Source organism: Patiria miniata, unplaced genomic scaffold, assembly GCF_015706575.1.
Source record: "Patiria miniata isolate m_02_andy unplaced genomic scaffold, ASM1570657v1 HiC_scaffold_3, whole genome shotgun sequence".
NCBI lineage: Eukaryota > Metazoa > Echinodermata > Asteroidea > Valvatida > Asterinidae > Patiria > Patiria miniata.
This window is the reverse complement of record NW_024037069.1, coordinates 25,934,193-25,956,386: the sequence shown is the minus strand read 5'-3', so window position 1 is coordinate 25,956,386 and position 22,194 is coordinate 25,934,193. Positions and strand designations below refer to the sequence as shown.

Below are 22,194 nucleotides of genomic sequence, written 5' to 3'. Positions count from 1 at the left end.
TGCCCAAAAACGAAAACGAACATTCACAGCAAAATCTTGGCTGTCTAAAAATGAAATTGAATGAACCCCAAATGAAAAAGAAACCCCAATTGGACCACGTGTGCAAAACTCGCGCGAAATTGAATGGCTGATAATGAAACTGATTAGAAAAAATTCGGAAATTCGCTGGGAAAACCTATAGTAAACTAAATCACAGCGCTTACTTATTTTTATTACTTATGAAAAGCAAAGCCCCCCACGCTAGCCCCCCCCCCCCCCCCCCCCCCCCGTAGAACCGCGCCTGCAAACAACATTAACTTGCAGAACAGAACAAGGGAGCTTTGTTTTCCATAAATCCATGTTTCCCTAATTCACAGAATTCATCATAATGCGTCTCCCACAGACTCACAAAACATAGGAGTTTTGTGCTTAGTGATTCTGTTCGCCTAATTACAATTACAACATTTTCAATGGGGAGCGCCAATAAAATCCTAAAATCATTCACACTATATTAACTACAAATACACCCTTGTCACGACTATTTCTTTAGGGGGAAACCGTTCGCATGTACATCACAATCCTTCTTTTTTGCTAATGCAATTTCTTTTTACGGAATTTATTTTGGGGGGGGGGCTAGACAAAATGTTGGGGGGCTGAAGCCCCCCCCCTAGCCCCCCCCAGCCCCCCCCCCCCTAGAACCGCGCCTGCAAACAACATTAACTTGCAGAACAGAACAAGGGAGCTTTATTTTCCATAAATCCATGTTTCCCTAATTCACATAATTCATCATAATGCGTCTCCCACAGACTCACAAAACATGGGAGTTTTGTGCTCAGTGATTCTGTTCCCCTAATTACAAATTTCATGATATAAATTATAATGTGTTTCTAAAAGATCCTTTTTAAATTGAACTCACATTTCAACTCGCACAACATGGGAGATTCGTGCTCCGTAATTCTGTCTGCATAATTCAATTCATCAATAATCCAGTTCAATGCATGGGAGTTTTGTGCTTCCTGGGTCTGTTGGCCTAATTACAAATTGCATGCTATATTATAATGCGTCTCCCAAGGACCCGTTTTGCATTGTACTCGCATATCAAATCAATAACATAGGAGTTTTGTGCTCTGCTCTTCTGTTCGCTTGATTACAAAATTCATCATAATGTGTATCCAACGACACAATGCCTACTTACATATCAACTCATGCACTACATTGGAGTTTTGTGTTCCATAATTCTGTCAGCCTAATTAAATTCAGCAAAACGCGTCTTCCAAAGACTCTTTCTACAGTCTCTGTTGTGATGCGGGTGGCAGTTTTGTTAGAGTATAAAGATACATATCATCAAGATTTATATCAACTCACACAACATGAGAATTTTGTGCTCTGTAATTTCTGTCTAAATTTACTCTCATAATGTGAAAGATTGAAAAAAAACCCACTATTTTATATTTAAGAGCAATATGGCGGTACGCGGACAACTCTTTTCGAGTGTTTTTTTTTCACCACAGCCCATAGTTAGAAAAAAATCTAAAAGAGTACATTGACTTCTACTCTTTTTAAAGAGCATCTGCGAGACAAGTTAGAGTGTGTTTTTACTCTTTGACATTTTAGAGAGTAATAACAAAATTATTGATATTATTAATTATGTTGGTAATGAAACCAAGGAATCCTTAAAAGCATGAGGCAATGTAGCTCGCAAGCATGAGGAAAACTGCAGAGAGAAGACAATGAGAAAAATTAGATGGGGGGGGGACCCAGAACAGTATCCTAAGGAAAACCCACGGAATCAGGCAGGAACTAAAAAAAGGATATCCACAAATAAGTCCGGTCAATTTAAGTTAAGACCTAGAACAAATTGCAATAGAAATCATTCAAGCGTCAAATGACTTTACATAAATACACAAACAACATGTGAAAAATCTAATTGTTTCTATGGAGTGGAAGGGTGTTTTTCAAGCATTTTTTTCAGATAAAAAATTTGGGACATTTTATCCTCGAACAATTCGTCTGGTGACTTGATGCGATTTACATGTCTATATCAGATAATGTTTAGGATTCATGACCACATGGAGTGCAGCAGACGACTGTTTTAAATTGTAATTTTATACAGGGCACAACGGATGGAGTGGACGATTTTCCGCCGAAACTTTGCGCAATAAGTCCACAGACGAGATACAATTATCTGCAAAAAGGGCCGGGGATGTCTAAACATCATTTTGATCATACACAGATAGAAAGCTGTTGGACAGAGCATGCATGGACCGTTTTTAAAGTAAAGTGAAAATCTTTTATTTAAATATTATTGATTAAGCACCTGAAAATGATGCATTGGATTTTGTTAAGAAAATTCAGGAATTACTGGGCTCAGGTTGTGAAGCTTATATAGTGCATTTTGTTAGTACATGAAAATATAAAACAAAACCTCTCAAAACACTTGGATCACAAGGAAAAAAGATTACTGGGCGAGGTTGATGAGAAACAGATGTCAATGTTTTTCATAAGTACGGTACAGTAACTTTAAACAGCTAAATTGAGAAGATCATGAACGGGTTAAGAAATTGATTGAGACATCTTCTTGTACAATCAAGAGTGAAAAGAACAACTCCAGAAAAGCATACTTGAGTCCCGACAAAAAGGATTTTTTGGATGGAACAGACCTCGCGTTGTTATTACTAAAAAAAACCAGCTCATTGGCAAAAAAAAGAGATCTCATTGGCACGCCCCCCCCCCCCCCACCGCCAAAGGCTTTGATCTGGGGAACTTGTATTATTTGTAGACGTAATACACTTGTCACACTATATTTCGTTTCTCTAAAGCGCAGGATTCAGCTAAAAATTAATTTCACTGCAAAATTTTAACCCCGTTAATTTGCCAGGCTTTAGTAAGGTTTTTTGAGTAAACGTTAATTTTTTTTGGACAATTTATATCTTATTTATAAGTAATGCCAATGACCTCAATTCAACACAAAAGGAACACACGAATCTCGGATGTCGGATATTGTCCCTAATATTTAAAATTGGACTCTGGCCAATTGGCGTAAACACCTGAAATTTTAATGTAAATGGTCTCTTTGTGTATATCATTTCCGCCATTTATTCAAGTAGACCTGTTTATGCAAAGATTTTCTATGAAACAAATGTTTTTGGGCACAAGGTGATTTATTTTAACCAATAAATATTTCGGGAAGCAAAACAATCTCAAATTTCTCGATTTTTTTCAAGAAATATCCCATAGTATTATGCGGCAGTGTAAATTACAATATATTTTAATAATTGGTGGACATAAAAAAGTCGTCTGCTGTGATCAGTCGTGTCTCGCGAAGTCTCATATGGATTTTCTGACGAGTAACGGGCGCATTAAGCTCTCCATACGGCTGTTTACGTATGATGAACAAATTGTAGCGAAAAAGTGAATAAAAACACTTTTCCACTCGAATGATGAAAATAGATTTTCAGTATGCTAAATAGTGATATTTGCTTAGCGTGTTAGCATAAAATCAATTCTAATGCAATTTGTTTTAGGTCAGGCACTGTTCTGTTCTATATTGACCGGACTGACTTGGCGCAGACGGGAATTAACCCGGTTTAAAGCTCCCCATTTATGCGTATCTGATAGACCCCCCCCCCCCCTTTTTTTTTTTTTTTACAATGAACTCACATAGCCTATCAACTCACATAATATAGAAGTTTTGTGCTCCGTAATTCTATTTCGGTCCCTAATTTTAAAATGCATCATCATAATGCTTCTCCCCAAACCCTTTTTACAATGAACTCACATATCAACTGACATGGGAGTTTTGTGCTCCTTAATTTTATTTCTCCCAAGTTTGTCGGTACAGCGCTGGAGCAGTGGCGTCGCCAAGGGGGGGGGGGGGGGGGGGGGGGGCCTGGAAAACCTAGTGTCCCCCGAGTGCCCCCCCCCCCCATCAAATGCTGGTGCCCCCCTATCCTCTGCAAAATTCTGCGCGTTGTTAAAATCATTACCTCAAAAATAGCAAATTTCTTGAGATATCTTCAGATCGAATTTAGCATCAACTGTGGCACCATTTTGCATCTAGCCCATCCTCCGTATGCGAAAATTTTTCCAGGCACCCCCTCCCCTTAGACCCCTCCCCCAGGACGGCGATCCGTATCCACCTAAGTGCCCCCCCCCCCATCAAATGCTGGTGCCCCCCCTGTGCCCCCCAGACTGAAAAGTCTGGTGACGCCACTGCGCTGGAGACGGTGGCGGAAAGCGTGTGCTGCAGCCGAAAGCTTCTGAAGGAATGCAGGATCACCCTGATGCTACTGCACGCCTCCCTGATCGTGTATTGCGCCGAAAGAAGCAGATTCTGAAAGTGAGAATTGCTTTCGTATGACGTTTAAATATCACCCTCTAGCACAAAGCTGATGAAACTCGCTCCATAAAAAGTGTCATGCCTTGTTTACATGATCTGAAATTTTGGTTTAATTCCATTCGTTAACAACAGAGTTATTAAAGATCAACAGTAGGACACGTTGTTAACGTATTAGTACGCACATTGTACTACGACGAGGACAACATGTTGGCTGTTCCCCGCACTGCATGGGTGCACTTGGTATGCATCAGGCATGGCAGCGTGGCCTGGTGGAAGCGAACGCTACGGTCGGTAACTTCCCATTGCTTGTAGGTTAACTCGCAGGGAGACTTTCCATGTAAATTAGCCCATACATTTACCAAACAGAAGCACACACGCTATTTCGTTTTCAAAGGAACATGTGCAGCTATAGAATCACGACAAGTACGAAACAGCTCGATGTTGAGTCATAATGTTGACCCCCGAAATTCGTTCTCGAAGGATAACACAAAAACGGCTTAAGAGCTAAACTGTCTATTCAGAGCTGGTCATGTGATCGAAACAGGGAAACATTGTGTGAACTAGCTCATGTTTGACAACTCCAGAGTAATGATTTTTGTCAGTAGTCTGTAGTTTTTTTTATATTTTAGTGTTTATCAGTATCCGCCACTAGTTTGGAATGGTCCAAATGATTTGGATGCCATCACGCTTGTCATGTACAAACACATACATCTAACAGCTGACTCAAAAACACACGTATGTTATTCCAGTCCCAAAGGGTTCCTAAAAGTGTTAAGGTTCCGATGTCCACTTTTTATGCAGCTCGTACCGGAGTTTAGAGTTGATCACGACTACCCCTCGCCGATAGTGAAGTTGACAAGCCACATGTTGTTTTCCTTGAACTTGTCCACTTTTTCGTCGTGGCCACGTACCTGAAATCCCACGTTATGCATCATGATGGTATCGTTGTTTTCCTTCCTCCACTCTGGTTCCCAAAACATACTATTCGCATGCGGGAAACGATTGACGGGCAAGGGTCTGACGTCAATGCGTACCGGCTGGTTCGTGTGCAACAGGTCATTCATGACTCTCTGGTCGTGTTTCTTGTTTTTTGGATTCGCCAATATTTCCACCCACTTCTTGACGAACTTGATGGTCTTGTCTGTTGGCTTGAAGTAGGCCACGCCGGCGCAATAGTTGGACAGGGTTTGCAGTCTGGTCGGGTAAGGGGAGCGCTCATCCACAAGAGACATGTCAAAGTCCCCTTGGAAATACGAGAAAGGATCTTGAAACCAGAAGGTGTCCACGTCCGTGAAAAAAATCTCGAATCCCTGTTGCAACAGGGACAGGATGTACTTCTGGCGTCTGTTCACGAGGCGGTTATATTCGGGGCTGAAGACCAAGAGCTTGTCCGATGAGGCTTCTCCCTCGGCCGATTTCAGCACGGTTATTGCTGGGTCGCCCTGGGTAGCACTGAGCAGAGCCCGGTAGGCGTTCTTTTCCTCTGCTATGATGGTGGTGTTCAGGCAGACCCCAGTCCTTTTGATACTCTCCAACAGATTCAGTGTCATGTCCATGAAGGCGGTGTTGGTGTTGAGCAACAGCACAACACCGGGCTTCTTCTCAGTATCGGCCAAAGTGCAGCCAGAAATCTTCCCCCGGATGTCCACAGTGCGATTTGGTGGCTGCGAAGTCGCATGGTTGGAGAATGTCTGGACTCGCAGAGCGCTCACAGCGGCATGTGCCATTCTCGTATCCTTGCCCTTAGTCCTGTCATCGTGTAGCGTCGTGACATGGCCGGAAGAGTAATGATCTGCAAAAGAAACCAAAACAAGAACAAAGGCCAAAACTATTTATTCTCAGAAAGAGCATAGAAACAAAAAAATTAGAGAGTTGTCTGAAACACGCTTGTCTTTTCATTTTATCTTGTCAAATGGGACGAAAGTTGAACATGAATCTGTTTGATGAATTTGCGCAAGCACAAAAGTTAGCTTTCCACACTGCTCAGTGTAACGGACCCAGCTGTAGCTGAAGGGGGGGGGGGAAGCCGGTATTTACTATTTTTTTCTGCATATTTGTGTGTTTTGGGGGCTGCCCAAGGGGGAGGGGGTAGACCACCTACACCCCCCCCCCCCCCCGTATCTGCCACTGCCTTAGTTGACTTACGCGCCAACTTTACGTATATATTGCCTTAGGTTTGTTTATCGACCAAGTTTCGATCTATTGGGAAAGGGGAAGGAGGGATCTCAGTAACTAAACACGATGTTCCATGAGCGATTGACTTACATATCAACACGAAGACGCTAGACATTTGCAGAATGACCATAAACGCCAGTGTCAAACGTTTGCACTCCATCTTTCCTGCCGGAAACTTTCTGCAAAACAAAACTTTTTTTAAACTTAATTGTCTGTTTATTCCTCATTAAGAACAACATTCATGCATTAAATAAGTTCTTCAAAAGTTGGGATCCCCCCCCCAAAAAAAAGGCCTTCGGGCACTTTAGGTTAGACGCTTTGACCAACCTCCCCCCCCCCCCAAAAAAAAATTAAAAAATAATAATAATAATCTATTTTTATATATTCACAAAAATAATGACTACACAACGGTCATGTTCAAAGAAGCAAACAAAAACCGAAAAATGATTCCAGGGGAAATTTGTAAACATTTGTTTGGCGCAGTTTTACAAGGATAGAATATCTTATCGACTTCCGTCAAGAAATCAACACCCCCCCCCTAGGGGGGGGGGGGGTTGCGGAAAAAAGGATTGGCAGAAACCGTGGCAGAAACCGTATTGTTTGACAGTTTGAATGTGTTGTTTGCTGCCGGTCTCCCATAGGGCCTACATTGAAAAATGGGTGTCGATTTCCCACGGAACGCATGTGTGCATTACGCACACAAAATTCTGACAAAACACAAGGTCAACCCTATTGCGCATACGTTTGCAAGTATATAAGGTACTCAACAACTTTGCAGGTCAGATTTTATGCTTTCGAGCGTAGCTTCTTTTGAAAAAACCCAGACAATGACAAACATAACAGGAATGAATGGGGTTGAAATATTGGCAAGGCCGTAGCCAGTACTGGTTCAGTTAAACTCTTACGGATATTTTTTCATACGATTTTTTTAAATGCAAAAAAGACACACCAGGATATATGTACACTCTAAAAAATAGTTGCTCAATATTGGGTAAAATTACTACCTTTTCGAGAGTAAAAAGGGAACATGGTCGTCAACTTGTGTACTTTTTTTACACAACAGCTAAAGTGTAGAAAAGTACCCATTTTAGTGTAACTTTTACCCATAATTGTGTTACGTGTTTGCACAACAAAGTTGGGTAAGAAAGTTTACCCATGTGACGACCATGTTCCCTTTTTACTCAATTATTGGGCAAACTTTACCCAACCCTCCTTTTACCCAAGTGTTGTGTCAGTTTCTTACCCAGATATTGGGTTCTAATTTTTACCCTGCATTGTTGGGTTCTAAATCTACCCATCACTTGGGTTGCTTTTAAATTAGTTGTTGTGTACCTTTGTTATTGATCCTTGCGGTTTTATTCAACTTTGAACTCTGCAATGTGAATTGCATGCTAGAGACAGCAATCGCGAGGGATTTCAAAGTCATTTTCAAAGTCCTGGGTTGGAAAGTCAGTAAAATGAATAAGATGATATTTCCCTAAAAATGGTGCTGATGCATGAGGACTATTACGAGGAACGTGGGCTAAATGATGGGCAAGGGGTGTTTGAATTTCCCTCAATCAACTCATTCAAAAACAATTCCCCAAATGTAGGTCACTTTACTCCGTGTTTCTAGATCTGAGAACACTCACTATACGGTACATGAAACGCATGCATCATGTGCATGGAATCGTGGTTGGCAGAGCCGTGACATCCAAGATGCAAATAAATGTCAAAATAGTAAGCATGTCAATTCTCCAATCTCCCCGATATTAATCCTCATACATCAGCATCGCATTTGGAGGAAACAACACTGAAATTCATTTCACTGACTTACCTGGAACAAAGAAATCACGTCTTCAAAATCCCCAAATTGTTGAAGGTCTCACAAGCGGCGGCCATCTTGTACATGAGTGATGACGCATGCACAATATTGGGTAAACGTTGTCACGTGCGTCAGTTTACCCTACACAGTGGTAACTTTTACTAATGTCGTGGTAAATTCTACTCTTCGACGTGTACAATGAAAGAATTGTTACACAGTGGTGGGGTAAATCCAGTTTCTTTAACCCATCACTTGGGTAATAATACCATGATTTTAACTGTTTGCCTGTGCTGCTGGGACTTGTAGTCAATGTTGGGTACTATTTTACCCTTTTCATGTGTAACACATTTGACACAAGTAGGAGGTACAGGCGAAATTTTCATTTTGCTCAATATTGGGCAGAAATGACACAATTTTTTTACACAACAGTTTTACACAACATAAATTTACACTTCTTTCTTAGAGTGTAGTAAAGTGTATCGCATCAACCGTCTGTCACATTCACGTCGTATGGGTCATACAAAGGCCTATATCAAAGTGATACAATTTATACGTTTTGTAATTGTAGTACTTTTTGTGTTCCGAGGTGGGAAGGAAATGATTCCTTCTGTAGGTTTTACAAAAATGTACCTCCGACGTCCACTATTCCACCATTTCGTTACCAAATCCATTTTCTTCCAGTTAAGGCGTTGGGATGAATACTATCTGTTTTCCTTGGCAACTTCGCAAAAAAAAACAATCAAATTCATCTTGATAGTGGCAGATTTGAAGCGAATTAGCTCCCTGTTGTCATTCCCGTGGTTCGTATTAGTTTTCAGACGTCCAATTCGTTGTCCGACCTGACATTTTCATGTTCAACACATCCTAAGTTGAAGTTATGTCATTCGGTTAACTGATCATTCTATTTAGCAGTCTATTTGGTTTAGGGTTATTTGCATAATTTTTCTTTATTCAAAATAATGGGAAACAAAGGCAAGATGTTAGTTCTTTTGTGTGTATACTTTTCGACTGTTCTTTTTTATTGGTTTCATTCGTTTGTTAATTTTCAAAGTAGGCCTATGTGCTATCTGTCTTTAATCTAGAGAAGAAACAAAATGCAAATTAGTGATACGAGAAAATTAAACATGATATATAAAAGTCGACGTATAAACAATAACCATGGGCAACATTGAACCAAGGGTGATCCTTTCCACTCTTTTTCTCGTGTACACGTATACATGTAGTTTTTGTTATAATTATGTTCCTATTTCTTACCTTTTGCCCTTTTGTCTTCTGTTTTAAATTGCGAACCGTGTTTTGTTAAATGTCTAAACGTGATTTTGTTTTTATTTAATTCAATTTGCTTCATCTTAAACATGCTTTATTTCACTAATAACTGATGTTTCTTTTTGATGTGCAAACAAGAGGGGGGAAGTGATTTGGCTATTTTGTGGCTGCAGCTTTGTGGCAGAATCTTGTGACAAAAGTTCTCATGTACTTTCCAATTGGAACAAAGACACTCTATTGAATTCTAAAGAACAAATTAATAATATGAACCGGTTTCGAATTCCTTTGCTCACATTTCACAAATGTTTGCTTAATGGTGAATTCGAATGACCAAACTGACGCAACTGGAAGCTCGAGCGAATTTGAATGACCCAGTGTGAAGTTTTAATTTGAATGCATACATTTTGAAATTGAATCATTCAAAAGTGCAACCGCATGCTTTAAGATTTAAATGGAACGATTTATTTATTTAATTGAATGTTGATCTAAACGTGCATCGAAATTCGTGCGGAAATGAGTGATTCGTATCAAAGTGACTGCCAAATCTATTAAACTGACCGGGAAAACCTATACTAATGCACGTACTCAGAAGACGACGTTCAATCAAGTCTAATTCTTGCGCTGTACCCTGTGGTTTCTTGCTTTTTTGCCCTACACATCAAACTCGTGGGGGTTTCCTAAATAATCACTGAAAGTTGTTGAGTAATTGTACAAAAAAAAGTGCGAGTGCACAATAAGCTCTGGCCGTGTTGCAAAAAGTCTTGAATGAAAGTCTTGCATGAAATCGATCAAAATGATTGCCAGAGCTGAAAAACGCGACGCCGAAAAATGCGACGCCGATAGCACAATGAAATATCATACTTTTGGTCAGTTTTCGAGACAGACAGACAGACAGACAGACCGACAGACCGAGTGACATGTGGAAGCTCCTGCCAGAGCTTAAAAACAGGACTCTGCTCAGAGGACTCCCATAATGCGCATAATGCCGAATACATGACCGTGTCCCTTACCGACAGAGTTGTAATGACTCGAGTCAATGACTCGACTCGAGTCCGACTCGAGTCACATTTTTTGGCGACTCGACTCGACTCGAGTCCCTCATCAGAATGACTCGACTCGACTCGAGGAAGGCTAATAAGACTCGAGTCCTAAAAATAAAAGCAAAACTTATTTGCGAAAAATATTTGCAATGACTTACGCCGCGCCGTACCAGTTTTTGTTCACGTCACGTTATGTTCGCGAATAATGTACGTTCATGTACAGCGGCCGTCTGTTTTTCTTCCTCCATAATACACAACAAACATACACCGTGTCGCGGACTCCCATCTTGTGGTTCTATAACATGTAATGCTAAACCCTGAACCAGACTTCGTGGTTTCATCATTGGTTTCGGGCGATTTCTTATTAAGCTCATGACTGACCACATATTGAGCACTATGGATCATCTGAGTGTCTCCAACCCACAGGCTGGTTTGTCATATTGGGAGACTTTAATCAATTGAATATTAATCCACTTATTGCAGATCAGCATTTTCAACAAGTTGTGGACCAACCAACTAGAGGTAATAGTATTCTTGATAAGATTATTACGAATATGAGTGATAAGTATGCGATACCCCAAATCACATCACCAGTTGGCATGTCAGACCATAACACTGTACTTTGGACCCCAGTGTGTAATCCTCGAATTAAAAATGCAAGCAAATTGTGTTCGAGGCGTCCTATGCCCGAGAGTGCCAGGCGTTCCTTTGGAATGTGGATAAGTAATTATGACTGGGCTCAAGAGTTAGATCACACTAATATTGACACAAAATATGAAAAGTTTATTGAGACCTTGAACACAAAGATTGATTTATATTTTCCGGTTAAAAGAGTCAAAATTCATACTACTGATAAACCCTGGATGACTCCACAAATCAAAAGGTTAATTAAAGCACGACAGGTAGCTTTTCATTGTAATGATATGGTCTCCTGAAGAAGATTGCGGACGAAGATTATAGCAGGTATAGCCGTGGCAAAGAAACAGTATTATGCCACTCGGGTTGCAAAACTCAAACAGAGTAAACCATCGGCTTGGTTTCACCGAATTCGCATGCTTACTGGTAATGACAAAGACCATCCGTCAGTGTATATTCCAGGAGTTGATCCAGATAATGCGTTCATGATAGCATCTACTATTAATGAACATTTTGTATCAGTTGCATTAGATATGGATTGTGTTGACCTTAGTAGACTCCCAGCATATTTACCCTCTTCCCAACCTTGCCCGTATTTGTATCCATGGGATGTTTATAAGTCGCTCCAAACTATTAAACTGTCTACAGCTGGTGGGCCTGACAATATTACTGCACGGTTTATTAATCATTTTGCCATCGAACTCGCTACTCCCCTTACTCAGATTTTTTGTGACTCGAATTGACTCGAGCTAAATAGTTGACTCGACTCGACTCGACCACACACTGTGACTCGACTCGACTCCACTCGAACTTGTTGACCTAATGACTCGACTCGACTTGAGTCACTTCTTTAAAATGACTCGACTCGACTCGAGTCACAAAAATCAGTGACTCGTTACAACTCTGCCGACAAGGAGCGGGTGCGGTGTCGATTGTATGTTATAAAAGACAAATTACTGGACTAGACATCAGAAAACCGGATGAAGAAAGCCAAATGAAGATAATGGACAGTGTGGGCCGTTTTGCTGGTATCTTATTTGAGGATGTTCTATAATTTGTTAATTTAATGTAGTAACAGTACACAAAAATGCTACCGCATTCCTATACCCAAATGAGATATCATGATTATTGACTTTCAACTCCCAGTGACGTAAAGTTAGGGAGAATGGTGGGCACCTCTCGCTCAAGCCCTGTGTCCCCCCCCCCCCCCGTCTTAAAGTTTATGTGAAGCCTACAAACATGAGTTTTTCATTCTTAAGACGTTCAATCAATGTTAATAAGCCTCTGTACTGACGACGTCACACTTTGGTGACAAGTGCGCTTCTCTATGGGAGTCTAGTAGGGAAGACGCTTCGTAGCTCCATAGAAAAGAGCACAAGTTTATGTGAAGGCTAGTATAAGACATGAGTTTTTCATTCTGAGAACTCTACCGAGTTCCCCTTCCAGAATTTAGTTCCCCCCGCATAATTGTAACTCCGCATTTACTCACGAAGTCTGTGGTGGTCAACCAATAAAAATTCCTTTGTGTTTAATTCTTAAGAGTCATTTCGTGTAAATACTTCATATAAGTGTCCACGCTCAAAAAATCGAATTTTTTAAAACTTTGTGGGATGAAAGGACTTTGGGAGCAAGTAACCAAAATAGACTTTTTAAACTTTTATTTTGCCCGTTGCCATGGTCATCAAGCCAAACTGCGAAGTAATGTCACAAAAGTAACTATATCACGACAAAGTATCATCCTTACCCTTACAAAATCTCCTTTACATTATTTTCAGGCCCTATAATACAGAAAGTTTTTACAACTAGCAAAATTGCATTTTTTACCCCATTTTTATCCCTCCAAAATGGCACTTGCCAGGGCACTCAGAATAATTTCCCTTCGGCTATGGTTAGTTCAGACATTGGTCTTTTCATATCTGGTGAGAACATTTTGGGTTATTGTATATCCTTTGTGCAGTAGCGCTCCAAAAATGGTAAATTTCACAAAAACCTTAAAAAAGTGTATTTTCAGTGTTTTCCTTTGTTTTGAGTAATAACTTGTATAATTGGTATTGTTCATGAATCAAGCACATTTTCACAAACAGAATCAGACTCTGTATCATTTTTAGACCAGTGGATGAATAGTAGGTCGTGTACTCTCTCCCCCCCCCCCCCCACACACACACACACCTGACAAGCCCCCGCCCACTCCCCCGTGCCACCGAATTCTGAACTTGTGTGTTGCATAACGAAACAAATGTAAATAAATAATATGCAAGTGAAAACTTTAGAAATTACATAGACTTCCTTTTCACAGCCTCCCCTTCCCCCACCCTGGGGCCATTGCTTGGGGTTGAGTGTGACCACCCACCAATAACTTGGCTTTGTCGGTAAAATCATTGTCACATGGGCAAATTTCATGTGTTTGCAAGCCGCAATGAATAATAATGGCCATATCCATTGTCCTCTGATTGAAGTGCATTCATTAATTAAAATAATGATGTCTAGTCCTCCCCTCCCAGCTAGGCCTTGCCCCTTCCCTTGCCACCAAATTCAGATTTTGATTGCTACTTGTATTTGCCTACATTAAAATTGTAAATAGATATCAATTTGCAAGTAAACCTTTCATAATTTACACCAACAGGCGTACCCATCTCACAGCCCACCCCCTGCCACCCCTCTTCCTACTCCAGTGCTCATTATGAGCAACGACCCCTCCCCCTCCCAAAGAATTCAACATGTATTATTGTTGAGGTTACATATTGCCTTGCGGAAAGTCCACATATTTATATGCACTATGTAGGTTTGGCTATTTTTTGTCAAGGTGGGAGTGGTTTGGAATATCTGGAAAGCGGGGGGGTGTAATATGGATACATGTACATGGTACATGTACATAATGCTGTAATTTTTTTAACGAAATTGCATTTATTTTATTATTTTCAATACAGAGAAGAGATATGGCGATTACGAGAGCAAATAACTCATATTTTTATATTAAAATACATGTACTTTAAAACAACTATCACTCTAGTGAAAGCTCAAAATGGCCTCTATTTTGATTGATTGAATTGTCTTGGCCCTACGTGTAAATATGGTCAGATCGAGCACATATAAAGTCGAATATAGTACCGTTGTGGGTGCTGCTATGCCCTCCAAAATCGTAATTTTGTAATCAACCTGACATTTTGAGTCGCTTCCAAACTGTCATCAGTAGTCAACAAGGCCACACTTATGTGGTGCATCCATTGTTGCATGACAAGCAATTTAAATGTATTGGTGCTTATAAATTACAGGGTTTTTTTGTATACAACCAGGAAAAAATGTTTTGTTAATGTGTTAATAAAAAAGATATTAACTTCCCCACCGAACCACAAGTGCTTACAGATTTGAACCCTTTCTGGCGGGTATTGGGGGGGGGGGGGGTTGAAAGGGAGGGGTACAGCACACTGTGATCCCCATGTTGATTTGCACATGCTTTGACCGATTTTCCTACAACTGATTTGTCAGGAAAATATTGGTTGACCATTACTCTATAATATGACATTCTTGGTTCTATTGCTGTTACCACGAGCGGTGTTTTTTATATATTTTTCCAAACTCTTGTCTAGATAACATTTTGGGCATAATTTCTGTATTTTTTGTGTAAACATTCATCCCAGTCAGGCAATTGTATGCATCCATTGTCAATGCCATAGGGACTATATACTCACTGATTTTATTCCAAAAATTTGTGGGTTTTCAACCCGAATTGGCAAAACTCTCTTTTGAGCTTTGGGAGTGGGGGTGGCAGGGGAAGGGGCTAGCTGTGAGACGGCTGTTGGTGTAGATTGTAAAAGGTTCACTTGCAAATTATTATCTAGTATTTTCAATTTAATTTAGGTAAATACATGCAGAAATCAAAAACTTAATTTGGTGGCAAGGGAAGGGGCGGGGCCTTGCTGGGAGGGGAGGACTGGATATCACTTGAATAATGGTGCACTTCAATCAGAGGACAATGGATATTATTATTCATTGCGGCTTGCAAACACATGAGTTTTGCCAATGTGACAATGAATTTACCGACAATGCCAAGTTATTGGTGGGTGGTCACACCCCACCCTCAACCCCAAGCAATGCCCCCGGGGTAGGGGAAGGGGAGGCTGTGAAAAGGAAGTCTATTTTATTTATACAGTGTTTACTTGCATATTATTTATTTGCATTTGTTTTGTTATGCAACATACAAGTTCTAAATTCGGTGGCAAAATCTGGTTTTTGTGCAATTTAACATTTTTGGAGCGCTACTGCACAAAGGATATACAATAACCCAAGATTTTTTTTCACCAGATATGAAAAGACCATTGTCTGAACTAACCATAGCCGAAGGGAAATTATTCTGAGTGCCCTGGCAAGTGCCATTTTGGAGGGATAAAAATGGGGTAAAAAATGCAATTTTGCTAGTTTTAAAAACATGCTTCATATAGGGCCTAAAAATAATATAAAGGGAATTTTTTAGAAAAGGTTTCTATTGTTTTCTTGTAAGGGTAAGGATGATACTTTGTCATGATATAGTTACTTTTGTGATATTCGCAGTTTGCCTTGATGACCATTAAAAATAACGCAAAAAATGAATTTTTGCAGCATCAAAATTGCCCCTAAAAGGCCAAAACACATAATGGCCCGAAACAATGGCAACGGGCAAAATATCTATTTTGGTTACTTGCTCCCAAAGGTCCTTTCATCCCTCGAAGTTTTAAAAAATTCGATTTTTTGAGCGTGGACACTTATATGAAGTATTTACACGAAATTACTCTTAAGGACTGACAATTTATGTCCATGCATTTGCTGCCGCTAGAATTAAATCCACTTACATTACTGAACGCTATTGTTGTCATAGGATAATGAAAGTAAGGGTTATTTTTCATACACTGTGGTTTTGGTCAGTTGTTTCCCCTTTCTGTTTTCACAAAGCCAAACAAGGGTTATTTTTCACACACTGTGTTTTTTTAGTCAGTTGCTTCCCCTTTCCCTTTTCACAAAGCCAAACAACACCAGATTTCTTCCTGATGACCGCGAAGTTTCGATGTGTTCATCACATTACACTCAGCCAAATATGAGTGATGTCTGATTAAGAATAAACCAGTGAAAGGCTAGTGTATTTTGTAGGCTGATCCAAAATTGTCGATGAGACCTCCCTACTAGCGTGCGTTTAATTGAGGCAATAGTCGAACTTGTCTACCATGGTTTTTGATCGAATTTTGTTTGTAGATTGCCATGCTATTTTATACCACATCAACCTAAAAAGATGTAACACGGTACCTTGTGGAATATACCTCCAAAAAGTAGTCCATGTATATCTAAGGAGTATAACTGGAGTCTTGATGAGGGTGGTGCGCTTCCGAGTAGGACTTGTTTACTCTGCTGATTAATGATTGGAAATTTGATGTAGACGTTGCACAAACAGTTGAATGGGGCAATGTGTTTCACGTGTGAACTGACTCAGAAAAGAAGGACTGTTGCATGATTCTTGTATTAACTGGGTTATGTATATGTCGAATATGAGAAAGGGATATGTCGAACATGAGACGCAATAAAATACTGCTGTAAGTACGGTTCATATGAACCAGTAGCGATATGGACATCGAGCCAGTCATTACAATGTATTAGTATTCCCCATGCAGGAAATGGGCAACAAAATGGAAAGTTCCTACGACAATAGTTGTACTTGGAAAGCGCACTTTCCTGTTGGGTATATGCGGATGACACGGCTGGCAAGGAGAAGGCATCCGACGAATACGTAGGATTTGGTTTGAGAAACAAACATGGCGCCCGGTGAATTTCTATGACGACATACGGCGAACACAAAATGACGAAACTCAAAGATATTCAAAGTCCAAAATCACGGTGAAAAAAACCCGCTCAGACTCGCAAATAAAATGACGACTTAACAGGGAAAACCATAACAAACTTCCAAAAAGTTCCTTAAAAACGTAGATGTGCGACTAAAAACGAAGATAAAAACAAAATATAAATCACGAAGTGCAGAGTAAAACGAAAAAGCGTCCCCCTCACCAAGCGCGCCCTCGGTAAACACACAAACGAGGGCGAAAGACGGCTTTCTGTACATCAGGCACAAAATAGACATTCAATTAGAAGGCAAATCTATATGCATGATGTTTGAAAAGATTTCTTTCTGCGAAGGAGTTGCAATGTAAGACACTAGTGTGTACAAACTAGACACTTAAACGTTGTTTTCATTATGACCTGCGCACAGGGTTGATATTCTCTCGGAATTAGGAACAAAACATTTTAATCGTTTATACTTTGAAACTATACTGTTAGTTTACTTGTCTGAGGTTGAAGTTTAACCGTTTTCTAATCACCGAAAGGCTCGGCTATAATGCTAGCTGATCATTGCAATGTTGAAATGTGTTCTTCGGGACGCCACACTCCAAAATCAAGGTTGTTATCGCGGTAAATCACCTTCAAAAATAACAAAATCTCCCTTACCTTGTACAAGTAGAGCCGTCGGACCAGGAGACAGTGGTAAAGTTCCAACGTCAGTCACGGCAAATCTGTTGTATCAAGCTGTTTGCTGTCACTCAGCTGTCTTCATCATAGCCTTGACCATGTGCAGACCAAGCACAAGCAAGGGCCGTTGAGGATAACGGTAGCACAACGGGTACATTGTAGTGTGCGCGGCGGTACGGTGTGCGGTAGCGGGAACAAGCTCGTTTGTGAAGTTTGACAGTCTTGGTCAAGGCTATCATCGTCAAAATGGCGTATCACGCAATGCGCTTATCCTTAATTCGCGTTCAGCACACACAATAAACACCCCAATACCAAAGCAGTGCAAGCCCAACAGGTTGGGGAATAGACCTACGTGTCCTTTCTAGGTGAGCGAGCCTATAACCAAGGGCAATGAAACTATTGTCGTTTAATCATTTACATAATAACGTGAACTTAGGTGCTCCATGTACAGAATCTCGGCACTTCTATGGATACAATTTCTGACAATATTTCGCAAAAACGGACAATATTTTGCAGTAATTGACACTATTTTTGGCAGGAACATGCAGCGGACAGTTGTATGAGTATCATCGTTGCTCAACAGAGCCTGCACGCTCCGCAACAACGTCTGATATGTACATGCACATTTTATGCGACCCTATAGCGCCAGGCAAACAAATTACTTTCGGAAATTGTGATGTCATGTCGAGCAGATATTCGACCTGAGCTGTGGGCATGTTCGAGCAAGGACCAATGGTTAACTAGCTTCTGGTTCGTGACGTCCGTATAAGCTGTTATGTTGATTATTACATTTTTGCCATGTTTTTTTGTGATATAGGTTTTCACGGCCAATTTTATGAAATGCTCATTCACTTCTGAAAATCGGTCAATCATTTTCGTCTGAATTTGAATGCATGTCTTTAATCCAATTTCAATTCAACGAAAGTTCAATCGTTTTCACTGTCCGTGCATTCGGTTTTGAGAAACAGACAGCTAATTACGTTACCTGTGCATTCATTTACGCAAGCATACCATTTCTAAGTTGATTTCAGGTACTGCTAATTTGATTGACGGTTGATGAAAAAGAAAACCCTCATTTTATCTGGTGCCGATGGCATTAAACTAAAAGTGAAATAGAATGGTGAATGTTTGAAATCGCCCCCTAAAGGCAAAAAAGAAGTCTTGTAAACGAATCTGAATGGACATAAACGAAAGGTGAACTGAAATGGAATTGAATGCTCTGGTTGCGAAAATGAAACGTGTGTTCAGAGCGATTCTCAAATTCAGGCGAAAATGAATGACCGATTTTTAGAAGTGAATGAACATTTTAAGAAATTGGCCGGGAAAACCTATACTTACAATGGGTTACCAAAGACCCGATAGAATGTGCCCAAAAGATAGTGTTGTTTGAATAATCCGTAATAATGTTGTTTTGAATAATTGTGTTTAACAAATTTGTTGAGGTACACAGATCTTCCAATAAAATGCAGCAAGAGCTACTCTTCACCCTAAGCTTGATCGCAGAACGTTTGCTTTCGTTAAAAAAACCCCAATGTGTTATGCCATACTATCTTCACGGTTTTTTTTTATTCAAACTTGGTTCAAAATAACATCACTTTTACAAACTGTGGAGAATGTGTACATGAGAATGGATACCGTTTACATGTACTACGAGTTGAAATCTTTATTTCTATCAAATAAACACCTTTTTGTGTTTATTTTCCTTAGTTTATTTTATGGAAAATGGTAAAGAGGAACGTCCCTCAGACTGTTTTTAGTTCAGCTTCGCAGCGTAAAACAAGTACTCCGAGGAATTCTTAAAGTAGAGCCTCAACAGTTGAGAAAGTCTTTTAGCAGATACGAGTACAGCAAGACAAAACTCAGTGTTTTACGGCTTCCTCGGTTGGAAAATATCTGGTGATGTGGATGCATACAGAGCAAAAATGGTCCCCGGCCCATTGTTAGTGAAGACGAGCTTGTTCTTTTCAGATGGCTGTCAGAAATGGCCAAGAGGGGCACCGGACATTTCCCAGGAGAGTTCTTAGATTTTGTTGATAGAACCGCAAGGAAGGAGAAACGGATGTTTAAGAGCAGCAGGCCCAGTTACACTTGGAACTATACTCCTTAATTCGTGACCCAGAAGTCTGATGTGGTTCAAAGGTGAAAAGAACGGATCTGAAATCGTCCAGAATCAAAGTAACACCCTTCAAGCTCATAAATTATCTGAGGGTTAATATGTTACCATGCATTTTGTGTCCAATCTTCAGTTGTTGGACAAACCATTATGATCTGGAATACAGACGAAACAGGATTTGAGATGGGAAGCAAGTCAGGGCATGTGATTGGACCCACCACATCAGAATATTCAGGTTCACTGCCACATCTAGCTGACAGTGCAGGGATCCACAAAGCAGAGGCTGACTGTGAGATGCATTGTGGTAATGCAGAAGGGGAACTTATGCCACCATTCTTTGTTTTCCCCAAACCACGCCCAAACCACGCCCCACAAACAAGTTGGATGAATGGGGATATTTTCTCGAAATTCATGGATCATTTTTACCGCAGTACTGGTCCACTGGCAGAGCGCCCAGGTATTCTGCTCATTGCTAGTCCTGCCACATTGATATGAACATGTGTGATTATGCAGTTGCTCATGACGTTGAAGTCTACCGTATTGTCCCGAATGCAACTCAACTGATGCAACCAAGGAATGTGGGTGTGTTTGGGCTCTTGAAGAGGCAGTGGAAGAAACACACCAGGGAGCAACCAGGAAACTAATCGACATGGCCACATTTCCAGCGAAGTTGCATGAAGCTATTCTTGCTTTCTTCAAGCCGCTTATACTGTAATGAACAGCTTCAAGTCTGCATGGATTTTCCCCATCAACAGGCAAGCCATCTTAAATCATGAGCTCAAGCCCTCTTTGACATTTTTTAATCAAAAGCACCCCAAGTTGAGCCCTCCACAGGTGCCCCCTCACAAGGAGCTGATGATGCTTTCCAGAATTTCAGATCAGTTTTTGATGAAGCTGCAGTAACAAAATACGAAAAACTGATGCTAAGAAACACCTACAGCCCAAGACATTGTCGGGTTGCCAAGACGAGGGCATGCACCAATGTGACTTGGTGCTGCATTTAAAATACATTTATAAAATGCTTAATCCATAGCGCAGTAGTTTAATTGCATGGCCGTTGTCATCCTTTTGCTGCATGAGTATAATAACTACCTTGCATTTTGTCTTGCTATACGAGGCTTGTTAAACTCCAAGAACCACACCGCTGCGGCGAACAAGACGTGAAGCCATTACACTAATTACTCACAATTTATGCAACAGATCAGTTTGATTGAACAGTTGGTAAAAAGGGTTGTGCCGAGTATACACTATAATTTCTAGTGTATACTCGGCAGAACCCTTTTTAATGTTTACTGATCAAACTGATCTGTTGCATTAAATGTACATGTATCATGAACCGAACATCCTTAGCATTGTTTTTGAGTCAAGAATTTAAACCAAATGTGAACGGTCTCATAGAGATGACGAAAAACTAGGGAGAAATATAGTTAAGGAGCACGAAACTCCCATGTGATTTGATATGTGACTTCATTGTAAAAAGGTTCTTTGGGAGACGCATTATGGGGAGTCAGGTTTGCGTAGCGGTTCTTTCCACGCCTTCTACCGGTACATACAGCCATGTGGTTACGAAGGCCTTAGCGTTGCTGTTGTTAGACAAAGTTAATCCGATTATGTACTTGGACGCCACAGACACAGCAGTGAAATTCATGCACCCCCAAAAAACATGGCTTTTTGAACGTTGTTTTTCTCAGAAAATATGCTCAGTATGATTGAAATGTTAAATTATAACGGAAGAAGAAATTCTAAACTTCATGTCAGTGAAAACAATCGCCGTCATCGATGCCGAAACGTCAATACTGGTTACTGGTAAAGCTGACCTTAAAGTTGTAAAGAAATCGTTCAAAAACGTCCCTAAATGTATGTATTTATCTCATTTTCTAGGAATCCCCACAAGTTGTTAGTTGAACACATATATCATCTAAGTATATTCTGAATTTCAGCTTAATCTGTTGTTACAAACGCTTGTGTTACACCTTGAACTATCTCCAAGGAAAATTTCGACGAGGATTTTTTTGCCGACCAAACTCACGTGCATGGTTTGCAGGTTGGCCGATTTTGGGGCAACAATGACGAAGCGCATATTAGCATATTCATTAGCGTCACTCGGCGTGACCTCGCGTGGGTCTCGGTTTCGACCAATGGAAGTTAGCAAAAAGGGTGATATTTATTAATCAATAACTGGTGAAGGAGGCGATGCTGAATTTTTTTACTGCACTCCACAATAGATAGGAACCTTATCAATATTCGTGAGGCATGAAAAGATTGACAAATATTGGAAACACCAGTGTTACAACTTTTAACAATGCACGGTAGCCAGGCCTATTTTTCCAATTCAACGAAAAGTACTGAACATATC

At 40.4% G+C, this 22,194-nt stretch overlaps 1 protein-coding gene across 1 annotated transcript; it reads right to left on the bottom strand.

The window, feature by feature from the left end:
- Positions 1-4,220: 4,220 nt before the first annotated feature.
- On the bottom strand, positions 4,221-18,058 carry LOC119736880 (UDP-D-xylose:L-fucose alpha-1,3-D-xylosyltransferase 3-like). The gene is made up of 3 exons (XM_038210892.1): positions 17,705-18,058; positions 6,584-6,672; positions 4,221-6,110 (listed from the first exon to the last, which is right to left on the bottom strand). Exons 2-3 carry the CDS (start codon positions 6,651-6,653, stop codon positions 5,149-5,151), a joined length of 1,032 nt encoding a protein of 343 aa, XP_038066820.1. The 5' UTR covers positions 6,654-6,672; positions 17,705-18,058; the 3' UTR covers positions 4,221-5,148.
- Between the last annotated feature and the right edge of the window lie 4,136 nt (positions 18,059-22,194).

Bases quoted from the DNA above. Each gene is read 5' to 3' on its own strand.
- LOC119736880 (XM_038210892.1), bottom strand. From the start codon at position 6,653: ATGGAGTGCAAACGTTTGACACTGGCGTTTATGGTCATTCTGCAAATG. The intron at 6,111-6,583 runs GTAAGTCAATCG...TTTCTTTTGCAG, and splicing joins TAGCGTCTTCGTGTTGATAT to ATCATTACTCTTCCGGCCAT.